Genomic DNA, 12,358 nt, shown 5'->3' with positions numbered 1-12,358 from the left:
ACATCCTTTCTTTAGCAATATTTGTCAAAAGCTTTTCAATGAATTAATTATGGCAAATGTTTCTAAGGGAAAGAATGTAACAAAATAAAATGACTATTAGTTTAGATTTATTCCTCAGCCATTTGACACAGAAATTTTTATTTAATATAAAAAATATTGCTGAGAAATTAATCTAGATTTCAAATTAATTTATTTGGTTACATCCTTTCCTAAGAAACCTTTGCCATAATTAATTAATCAAAAAGCTATTGGCAACTGTTGCTAAGGAATGGATGTAACCAAATAAATCATTTCATAATCTAGATTAATTTCTCTGCAATATTTTTTATAATAAAATAAAATCATTGAGCCAAATTGATTGTATCTTCAATAGACTTCGATAATATCATAGATGAATTTTTCAGCGACAACGCCAGACGACAAAAACCGTTTTGGTATTGTAATGATTCATTCTTCATCTATATCACTTTTAAAATATTTTGTCTTTAATATTATTATTCACAACAATTTTTATGTAAAAAAAAAAAAATAATTTCAATATATTCTGGCGGTTTTGCTTGTTATATTTATTATTGTTAAATACACCTGAGAAATAATGTCTTTTTTATATATTATATCAATAAAAATAGGGCGCAAAATATAATTTTGCCCACGGCGCAAAAATTCCTTGTTACGGCACTGCGAACACGTTTAATGCACTGATAGGTTTTTAATTAAAAAAATCGTTTTGTAGAAACAAATACATGTATATAATCATTTACATATACGTAAAACTTGATATTATTATGTTGCCCCACTGATATGTAAATTTTTCGTTAATGACACATGCTTTTATTTCATATTTTTCTCTAAGAAAAAGCCATAAATTTTTCATATATTTATATAAACGAAAACCGTTTATAACGTTTATATAAACAATCTCTTCCATCATACATGAGTCAACGAAATCCGGTCCCCATCTCAAGACTCCCATCTTCCGTCCCTCCATTTTTAATCTACATACTCTCAACCCTCATCCCCCCAATCGCAACTACACACACATCACTCAATCCCCAACATCTTATCTACATCTCCAACTACCCCCCGCCCCCCCGCGCAAAAAACTACCTACTAAAAACTACCTCTTCGTTTTTATTTATTTTTTTTTATTCATCACCACTCTTAATTAGGGGATGACTATTCAAGGCATGATTTTAAACCGGCCCTGTTTTCCTACTTATGTTGATTTTTCGAAAAACATTCATTATCGTGTAATATTTGTAATATTAGAAGTTTCTGTTTGACGTAATTTTTAACCTCTGCTCTTTAGCATTTTTCATATCGAATTCACAAGCTTTGAAATCATGCTAATCAGAGTAAGTAGGATTTCAGATTACAGAGACGTTAAAAAAACAGCGTGCACCATCTGTCGGTAAGTTCCGATCGTCGATATCAAAAATTTGAGAGGGAACAACAAAACTACAAGTAAAAAAAGATACAAGAATTCAAAATACATATAAGTAACTTTATTAGTAACGTGTCTTTTTTTTTGCTTCAAAAAGTATTGCTTGAGGCGGAAAACGTCCATGATGCGGGCTCTGGAGTTTTTGTAGACGCATTTTTTAAGCCTCAAACAAAGTCTCTATCTTGATTTTTTCCACGAGTTATTGCTGGCGTCATTTTTTGCACCATTGAAAATTTTTTGAATAAACGTCGGTCTTTTTTTCATTTAGTTGCTAATCCATTTTAAAGAAATAGAATATGATAGAGAATTTTCTAAAGGTCATAGCAACTCTTGTAACTTATACTCTTAGATTCATAGTTTAGATGGTATTAAATTTGGAAAAAGAACAAACATTTCCCAAAAATCGATATTTTATTTGTTTTTTTAATAACTATTATTCACGTTTTTAGAGGCGCTTCTTTTGAGCTATTAACGAACTTTCTAAGTTTAGTGGTTCGAAGTTATAAATTTTTTTTTTTTTCGTTGATCAATTCAATACTGCGGCCGACCCTATGGCTCCTAGCCTCCGTAAAAAAAAATTATTATTCTTCTACCTTTTGTATATGCATGCATTTATTTTTTATTTATTATATTTTTTAGAGAATAATTTTTTAATATTTCAAATAATATAAAATCATCAGTCGATTTCACAGTGTAATTTCTTTTTCGCATCATATACTAAACCGTACGTATGTATATTTGTGTACTCTTTACATATGAGTACTGTTTACGATTTGTGCAATAGTGGTACCTCGAGCTTGTACATGCATTTTAAAAAATATATTACGCCTGCTACGCATTGTTTGAACCTGATTGTACTTATGTTGACTGGTTTAGTTTTTTTTGTTTACTATAGATGGTATATAAAACATTTTCAATCGGTGAAACAGGAAGGTTACAATTGCCCTAACGGTACGATCCAACCCCTCATAAACCGTTATCAAACGGTTGTCTCGAGGTTGGAATGTGCGCAAAAAAAAACGAAAACAAACCCTTCTTAAACCTAAAAATAACCGAATGAGAACTAACTGTTAGTTAACTGTTGATAAACCTTGTTCAAACCCGAATATTTTGGATTCAAATAACTAACTGAAAACAAACCAGAAACTAACTCTTTTGGGTCACCATTTATGGTTTACTCATAGTTTATTTAGGGTTCGTTGGTGGTTCGTTGGCAGTTAATTAGACTTAGTTTATTCGTAGTTGATTAGTGGTTCGTTAACGGTAATTATCTAATTATATATTACAGTAAATAAATGACTGTATAAACTCGTTCACATTGAAAATAATCTGGAACTATGGATAAATAACAAGGTTTCAATGATAATTTATTGTTTTAGTCATATGAATATAATCACAATATACAATATTGTATAGAGACGATACAAATAAAAAATACATAGAAAGAACAGAAAAAAATTATGCAATATAAAAGTTCTATCATTATGGATGTATATATTCAGAATCTTCCATAGATTGATTTCTCAAAGGTTCTTCTTCTTCCCGTCCTCTTCTAACTGGTGATTCACTCACTAGAACCACTTACATGTGGATAACATAAACTTATTAAACCACATGCTGATGTTCTTGACGTAAGCTAATCACCAGGAGTGCTATTCTTGGTCCCTTATTGCCGGAGTTATTGCGGGTCCCACAATAACGATTCGCCGACAAGGAATTTTAGTCGCAATAGGAAAACATGAAGGCGCTTGTTGTTGCTTTCATGTAAAGCTGCCATAGTGGTATGCAATCGCAAAAATTAAGTAAAATTTACATGAAAGCAACAAAAAGCGCCTTCATGTTTTTCTATCGCGACTAATATTTTTTCTCGGCGAATCGTTATTGCAGGACTCGCAATAACTCCCGCAATACGGGACTAAAAATAGCACCCCAGATGTCAAACGTTGTACCAATGGAACAAAATGATCGTCACGATATGCTGGACTGTGTTGACTTGCAATATTACGCAACGATTCAACTGCTTTGTCACGTACAACTGTTTCTTCAACAGCTGCTAATGCTTCAAGTGGTATCTAAAATTTAATAATTTTAATTACAATTGATGTAAATAAATAAAACGAAAATTTTATTATTGTCTTGTTTACTTGAATGTAAAATTTTTTTTGCTCTTTTTTTTGACGTTTAAATAATATTCTTTCAACTAGATGAGTAAAAAAAAAATGAGTAAATGAGTCGTATTTAACGTGCTACACTTCTTTTTTCATGAAGATGTTTTTAACATGGTGTGCCTCACGTCTTGTTTTCTGTATTTCCAACCGTCAACTCCTTACAAATCATTTTGCGACAGTCATGGATGTCGACTTTTGTAATGCGTTCAAACTGTACCCGATTTCTATTATAGCCCAGGGAAACCATGAAAAACCTGGGCAGTACAGCCGGCTTGCACCTACCACTCGATACATGGCGTCGGTGGTCGGGTTCAAACCCGTGACCTCCCTGTCACAAAGCTCGAACCTTAACCGCAGTGCCATATCGTTGGCTTCTTTCAAGTAGATAATTAATTTTATAAAAAGAAAAAAAAAATCAAATTAATGGTAAAGTGAGTATGTTAGTTTTTACATTTAAACATGTGAAAAACAAAGCTAAAGTATGTTTGTATTTATTTTTAATTAATGAATCAAGCTAGAGTCTAATCAATAATGTTAAATTGTTGAATGTCAATTTAAATAATTATATTTTTTTTTCAAATACTTACCAATAAACAATAAACATGATCCAGTCGACCTACAAGTGGTGTGGATGTACCAAAAACTTTATCTCCATTATAAATTGTCTCTGTCAAAAAAGGCATCGACTCACTACAAGTACGTTCAGCACCAAGTGCCAAGACAATCGTTAAAAGTTTTTTGATTGAATTAAATCGCAGCTATAAAATAAAAATATATTCATTAATTGAAATAAAATGAATTGTTTATCATATTATTGTCGGTCAACTGATGAAATTAATAAAAAAAAACTGCTGCAGTCGTAACCTCACTGTTACAAATACTTGCTGACTAAGATCGAGTTGTTTTTGTTTTTTTCAAATATAAAAAAATTTGATAATATTTGAAAAATAATAATTATTGTACTCACTAGTAAATTTTTATTTTATAATTCATCTATTAAAACTGCAATTGGATAAAGACTGTCGTCCGTTGATGAGTCGGCTGCTGTCATTTTGCTCAACTACAAATTTATCCAAGCGGAATTCATTTATTCTTAGTGTTTCAGTATAAGCCCTGGGCACAATATTGCTTTTTTAATTATTTCATTTGTTTATTTATACGATTTTCTACTGCCTTATACACTGGGGCACAACCCTACAACTTTTTTTTTTTAACAAGATAATGTAAATGTATAAAAAAAATCTACGTTGCTTCTACGGATTATTGGGAGCTTTCTTCCACGGCGGACGACCGCCAGTGAAATACCACCTCCACTGCTCACTACTGCTTAGAGTGGGTATAAGCAGAGTGGAGCCATAGATGATTTTTACCTCGGAAGTGACAGAACCCCCTTATACCCACTCCATACGGCGAGCACAAAATGTCGGACTAATGGGACCTCGGTGGCTTCACTCTGCTTATACCCAGTCTACTCCTGCTCACCATCACCAACCACGACTATATACGATACGAGAAGCGAATGTTACTTTGGGAGAGGGGGCTACTACTCACTACTCACTACTCACCCACCTCGAAATGTCTCACAAAATCTTTTTAAAAAAATATGATGTACCCGATTTTACCAAGATTCAATAGTTGTAAGTGTCCTAGTTTTTGTCTCATTGAATATGATAAAACTTTTATCTGTTAAGTTTTCAAGATTTCATATGTTCTTATGAGATGTAAAAAAAAAATAATTTTCCAATGATATTTTATGGGGTGAAATTTTTTTTTTTCGTGTTTTATGAAAATCTATGAGGCACAAAAACAAAATTCTGTCTTTTATCACATTTTATGGGACTGTAATATTTGATGAGTTTTTACGAATTTTTCAATTCAATGAGAAGGATTGGGGTTTCAATTTTTTTTTTTAAGATACAAAGTATTACAAATTATTTAATATTTAATGAGTCTGTATGAGATAGATTTTTGAGAAACTCAATTACATTTTACATAATTCTATTGTTTTATTTACTTCTTTTCATGCTTTTTTTTCATACTATGCCAAAAAAAAACTTATAAACTTATAGTTATTTAATTATTTAACAATGTACATGCTACGTATACATATAAAGAACATTTACGGATTTTTCTTTTTAATCTTTTTATTTGACGAAAGCATTGTTGAGTGTTATAAATATAAACATAATTGAAGAAATATATTTCGGAAATTAAACGTATAATGTTTTATTTATTGAATTATAAAATTATCAGTGTTAAAATTCTCAACAAAAAACTATGTGTTTGATTTATTTAAAAATTTAACAGAATGTTTAATTATCGATTAAAAAGTACGCCTGTTTTACTCTTTCATAATTCGGAAATTATGATTTTAAAAATAATATCAATACAGATAATTCGAATTTTGGAAGAGAAAGATTCAGGCGTATTTGCAATCACTTTAAACATTCTGTCAAGTTTTTGAATAAATTTAACTTATAGTTTTTTCTAAAACTGAATTAAAAAAATTAAAAAGATAAAACAATTATGTACCTAAGCTTAACTACACATAACAAAATAATTTTTTTTTTTTTTAATATGGCTACGACTACGACTACGACTACCCAGGTAAGAGTAAACGATTGTGCCAGGCCTGGGACAAGCTTGTGCACAAGGCTCACATGCTTGTGTCTAGCTTGTACTACAAGCTTGTGCCAAGGTTGTTAAGTGATTGGAAATGTGCCTATGTTACAAGCTTGATGACAAGCCTTGTGCCAAGGCTCGTGTCCCAGCCTCGTGTCAAGACTCGTATTCCAGCCTTGTGCCTCGGGCTTGACTCAAGCTTCCAAAAACAATTTAAAAAAAAATATAAATAAATAATCTATTATTATTGTTAATTTAATAATTCCGACATTGTTATTTTTTAATTCAGACAATTCTATTAAACGATAATAATTAAACGAAAAACTAGGGACGCGACGCGGGATCGATCCGGGGCCTCTCACGTGGAAGTCCAATGCACTATCATGTCGACAATCGGGGTATTGATAAAAGTGGTCGTCAAAATTTTTTATATAAATAAATTCTATTGAGACTAAACACACAGTCCTCGCGAATGCCTCACACAATAGTCAAAGCCTGATAATTTTTATTTGAAATTTATATTAAATTTATATATCTAATTACTATAATATTTTTTTTACGGAGGCTAGGAGCCGAATTTTGAGTTAAATATATGCATAAGTCAAGTCTCGTGTCGGGCTTGGTGAAACAATGGGCACCAGCTTGAAACAAGGCTGTATTACGAGGCTCGTGTGAGGGCGGGAAAAATCAAGGAGACAGTCTTGTGTCGAGCCTGGATTAACAAGGCTTGTCGAGTGACTGGAAAAACAGGCTTGACACAACCTTGAAATTTTTAATCTTGTGTGAGGCTTGGAACTAACGATTATCACAAGCTTGACACGAGCTTGGAATTTTTAACCTTGTGTGAGGCTTGGAATTAACGATTGACACATGCTTGTTACAAGCCTGGACTAACAAGTCTTGTGCAGTGACTGTAAATACAGGCTTGACACAATCTTGGAAATTTCAACCTTGTTTAAGGCTTGGAATTAACGATTGTCACAGGCTTGGTACAAGCCTGGAATAACAAGTCTTGTGCAATTACTGTAAATACAAGCTTGACACGAGCTTGGAATTTTTAACCTTGTGTGAGGCTTGGAAATAACAATCGACACAGGCTTGGTACAAGCCTAGATTAACAAGTCTTGTGCAATGACTGGAAAAATTCTCTGTGCCAAGCTAGGCACATTCTAGTCCACCAAGGCTAGGAAACACAAGCTTGTAACAAGCCTGGCACGGCCGTTCACCCTTGTGGGATCCTACCTGGGTACGACTACGACTACGACTACGACTACGACTACGACTACGACTACGACTACGACTACGACTACGACTACGACTACGACTACGACTACGACTACGACTACGACTACGACTACGACTACGACTACGACTACGGCTGACACTACGACTACGGCTGAGACTACGACTACGACGACTACAGCTAAGACTGCGGCTACGACTTCTGTAACTACGGCTGTGGCTCTGACTCCGGCTACGGCTTTGACTGCCATCATGGCTGTTGCTGTGGCCACTGTTGAATACATTTTTTGTGGCAAACATCGCTTTAGTTTTCTGGTGGGTGGTTTTTTTTTTCTTCATCATTCTTTTTTTTTTCTTCTGTTCGTTAGCAGGCTGAAATATTATTACATCATTTACGATTATGGTATGATTATTATTTTTATTATCTAATTATTATTATTAAATGGTATAGCTTATTACCTTTCTTGGTTTGGTTGGCTTTCTGGAGTCCGTTATTTTACTGCCCACATATTCTTTTAAGGCTTCTTCAGCATCGATTCTACACTGAACTAGAGTAATTCCTTTATTGTGCATTTGCTTATACCAAGTAAGACTATCTAAAAATTTTTACCAAATCATCAGTGGTCAATAATTTAATGAGTAGTATAACATAAATATGATGAAGATTACCTTGAAGAGCCAGCATGCGTATAGGATCCAAAGCAGGTCGTTTTTCTACAACTTTTTCTCGATTCGAGACTTGTCCCAAAGCACTGGAATTTATTATTTCATCAGAAGTGTAAATTATAGACATCAAGCCTTTAATGAATTTACTTTCCGAAGCTCCTGCGCGAGTTCTGACCATGCACCAGCTGGCATAGTCTATCCATTTATCTTGTCCTATATGAGTCTGTAAATAGAATTAATCGTACGTGAGTTACGATAGTTGGTTTTTTGTTATTAAAGTCGAGTGTTGACTCAAATAGCATGAATCACTTGTGTGAATAAAAAAATTATTTCATACTTCTTGTTTGTCGGAGTCTGGAATGTGTCTCGTAAATCCAACAGCTGGTAAACCAGATCCGTCAATGAATGGCTCTGGTTTTGTTTTGTTTTCTTCGGCTTGATATACAAAATAAAATGTTGATAAAAATTACAAATTAATTTTTTTTTCAGTTTTTCTTGCAAGAAAAATTTAAATCTGACTTGAAAGAAATAATATAAAAATTACCTATACTATCAAATTTTGATAGAATAGTCAGTACTTGTGACAATTCCGCTTTTGAAGTTTCCATTTCCTTTACAGTTGCTTTGACATTAATCTCTATTTCTTTAACATTCGTTTCGAAATTTTCTGTTTTTTTTCATGTTGATCGTGGTTCTCAAGAAGTTTTCTTAAAAAAGTGTGAACTTGAACTCCTTTATCTTCTTCTCTAGTTCGACTGCTCTTATTTCTTTTTCCTCGATCAGAATTTGCGTTGACTGGAATGTGTATTGAGCTACGATCCTAATAAAATTGTTTTGTCAATAAAATATGCGATTTACTCGAGGGGGAAGTCACTCCAAAATTTAGTGTACACCAGATTTCAGAATACTGGTAATCATGCAATCTTTATAATGATTCCCTGTAATATTTTATGATTACACTTGAAATTCGAAGAAGAATAAAAAAAAATAAAATAAAAAAAATGAGTGTACTATACATGCGCATCAGGTAGATTATTGAGACTTTCTGTAATCATATCAAGATTACAAGAAATTTTCGCAGATTACAGATATACGACGTAAGATTACTGGTGATTACAAAAAATTTTTAAAGATTATTGATGATTACAAAAGATTACAAGAGTACTTTAGATTACATCGATTACACGATTTTTCCGTAATCATTTCTGTAAGATTACAAGAGATTATTGGAGATTCTTCTCCCGATGTACACCAGATTACATAAGTGACTTTCCCCTCGGGTTATTCTGAAGTTTGAAGTTTTTATAGGGTTCGTTTGTGGTTGGATTACATCTACTAATGTCAGACGACCTATCCCTGGTAGAAATATTTCTCCACCATGACTCCGGCTTTTTCCGGCATTATTCCGTTGTTGGCCCATTTTCAGAGAAATTACTCCGGCATGAGATTGATGGCGGAGAAACTTTTCCGGCATGGGATCGATGACGGAGAAAATATAATAGTTGTTATTAATAGATTATCTGTTTGACTATTTTTAAGCGGACAAACTAGAAGTTTTTTTTTCATCAGTTGAATATTTTCATGATATGACAATCTATGTATTCTTTTGTGTTCTTTTGGTTCATGGAGAACCACATACAACCTCGCACATACACATGCTTGATTAAAAAAAAAAGTTGTCAAGTTCACTCACACATTTATAATCGAACGCATTTTTGATCACCGCTTGTTATGTACATAGTTGTTCCAGGTTTCCTTCCAATTGCAGTTTTGATAGATGAATTATAAAATAAAAATTTACTAGTAAGTACAATAATTATTATTTCAAATATTACCAAAGTTTTTTATATTTGAAAAAAACAAAAACAACTCGATCTTAGTCAGCAAGTATTTGTAACAGTGAGGTTTTTTATTTTATAGCTGCGATTGAATTCAATCAAAAAACTTTTAACGATTGCCTTGGCACTTGGTGCTGAACGTACTTGTAGTGAGTTGATGCCGTTTTTGACAGAGACAATTTATAATGGAGATGAAGTTCAATTGGCACTCGCTGAACAACTTGGTACATTCACACCACTTGTAGGTCGACTTGATCATGTTTATTGTTTATTGGTAAGTATTTGAAAAGAAAAGATAATTATTTAAATTGACATTCAACAATTTAACATTATTGATTAGACTATAGCTTGAATAATTAATTAAAGATGAATACAAGCATACTTTAGCTTTGTTTTTCACATGTTTAAATGTAAAAACTAACATACCCACTTTACCATTAATTTGAATTTTTTTTTTTCCTTTCTATAAAATTAATTATCTACTTGAAAGAATATTATTTAAACGTCAAAAAAAAGAGCAACAAAAATATTACATTCAAGTAAACGAGACAATAATAAAATTTTCGTTTTATTTATTTACATTACAATTGTAATTGAAAATAATAAATTTTAGCCACCACTTGAAGCATTGGCGACTGTTGATGAAACAGTCGTACGTGACAAAGCAGTTGAATCTTTGCGTAATCTTGCAAGTCAACACAGTCCAGCATATCGTGAAGATCATTTTGTTCCATTGGTACAACGTTTGACATCTGGTGATTAGCTTACGTAAAGAACATCAACATTGTAGATTTGTGAGTTGTAAAACCTGAACAGAACCGTTATTACAAAAATATGTTCATGGGGAGCCCAGAACAGTTACCTATTGGTTTCCGTAATTCCTGCCGTCCGTAAGCCAGGTAAATCGATTTGCACAGCTCGAAATTACTTAATTTTTTATTTAATACTTTCAATTTTATTAATTTAAGTTAATTTTGTAATCCCTACTAAATTAATTGGCACCAGACCGAGATATTAATTTTTGAAAATTGAAAAGTATACGAATTATTATTATTATATGAGGCAAAATAATAATAATAATTCGTATACTTTTCAATTTTAAAAAATGAATATCTCGGTCGGGTGCCAATTACTTTAGTAGGGATTACAAAATTAACTTAAATTAATAAAATTAAAAGTATTAAATAAAAAATTAAGTAATTTCGAGCTGTGCAAATTATCGATTTTTTACCTGGCTTACCTGTGGACGGCAGGTCATTAAAACGGAAACCAATAGGTGCAACGTGTTCTGGGTCTCGAGGACTACCATTGAACGTATTTTTGTAATATACGGTTCTGTTCAGGTTTTTTGCAACCTACTCACGGACTATTAATAAGTTTATGTTATCCACAGTTTATGTTCTAGTGAGTGAATCACCAGTTAGAAGCGGATGAGAAGAAGAAGAACCTTTGAGAAATCAATCTATGGAAGATTCTGAAATAGATTCTGGAGATTCTGAATATATACATCCATGATGATAGAATTTTTCTATTGCATAATTTTTTTCTGTTCTTTCTATGTATTTTTTATTTGCATCGTGTCTATACAATATTGTATATTGTGACTATATTCTGTAACGAAATTTATTATTTCACTGGTTCTCGAAATAAATAATTAACAAAAGAGCTCTAATTATTTATTTGCATGTCAACTGAATTGTTAACAATTAATAGGAGTTAATTGTTAATAATTCTAAGGTTCACCGCATAGGCACTGTGGAGGGTCAAGTCTACTACGAGTGGTGTCAGTGTGGCACATGTTTCGTATATATTCGAGGTCCCGTAGTAGACTTGATACGTTAAACCTCGTCCGGTGCTAGTTTTCCCCTCCATCCGTCAAAAAGACGAACTCTCCGAAGGCTACGGGCTGGATCGGATACCTATTCGTGTTGCGGGCTAGGAAAGCGTGCTGCGCATGTCCGGGACGATAGGTGGGAGAGCGCGCGAGTGGGGATTCAGAGGACTCACAGTAGCTTAGCACAGAACGCTATCGTTAGACGACACAACTTGTCTGGCTCTCGAACTGATCACTTCTCTTCTCTTGACTGGCTCTCTTGGTTCACTACTGGTTCTCTCGACATCGTTTGGATCTCTCGTAAAGGCTCCCTAGGTATCAGACGTTAAGTCCTGGTGAAACTCTGCTTGAATTTCCAATGACAGACTAATACTAATGATCACGCTATATGGTTCTCTCATTATAATAATAATTATTATTATATTCTCGCTACATAATATGTATGTGATGGTTAGACCACCATTACACATAAATGTGTATGTGTGAGTTCACGAATGGATCGCTGTAAATAATAACAATAATAATAATATTGAGATATATTATT

At 33.0% G+C, this 12,358-nt stretch overlaps 2 protein-coding genes and 1 pseudogene across 2 annotated transcripts; 1 reads left to right on the top strand and 2 right to left on the bottom strand.

Annotated features, from left to right (window-relative positions):
• Positions 1-4,663, bottom strand: part of LOC122855078 — a 193,571-nt pseudogene extending 188,908 nt beyond the window's left edge.
• A 2,729-nt stretch (positions 4,664-7,392) lies between these two features.
• Positions 7,393-7,776, bottom strand: LOC122853854 (serine/arginine-rich splicing factor 6-like). Its single transcript, XM_044154267.1, has one exon. It carries the CDS (start codon positions 7,774-7,776, stop codon positions 7,393-7,395), a length of 384 nt encoding a protein of 127 aa, XP_044010202.1.
• A 1,367-nt stretch (positions 7,777-9,143) lies between these two features.
• On the top strand, positions 9,144-10,743 carry LOC122853853 (serine/threonine-protein phosphatase 2A 65 kDa regulatory subunit A alpha isoform-like). The gene is made up of 3 exons (XM_044154266.1): positions 9,144-9,149; positions 10,063-10,254; positions 10,594-10,743. Exons 1-3 carry the CDS (start codon positions 9,144-9,146, stop codon positions 10,741-10,743), a joined length of 348 nt encoding a protein of 115 aa, XP_044010201.1.
• Positions 10,744-12,358: the final 1,615 nt, after the last annotated feature.

This window comes from Aphidius gifuensis, linkage group LG4 (assembly GCF_014905175.1).
Source record: "Aphidius gifuensis isolate YNYX2018 linkage group LG4, ASM1490517v1, whole genome shotgun sequence".
Lineage (NCBI taxonomy): Eukaryota > Metazoa > Arthropoda > Insecta > Hymenoptera > Braconidae > Aphidius > Aphidius gifuensis.
The sequence above is the reverse complement of the archived record's forward strand: the minus strand, read 5'-3'. Positions and strand labels throughout refer to the sequence as shown.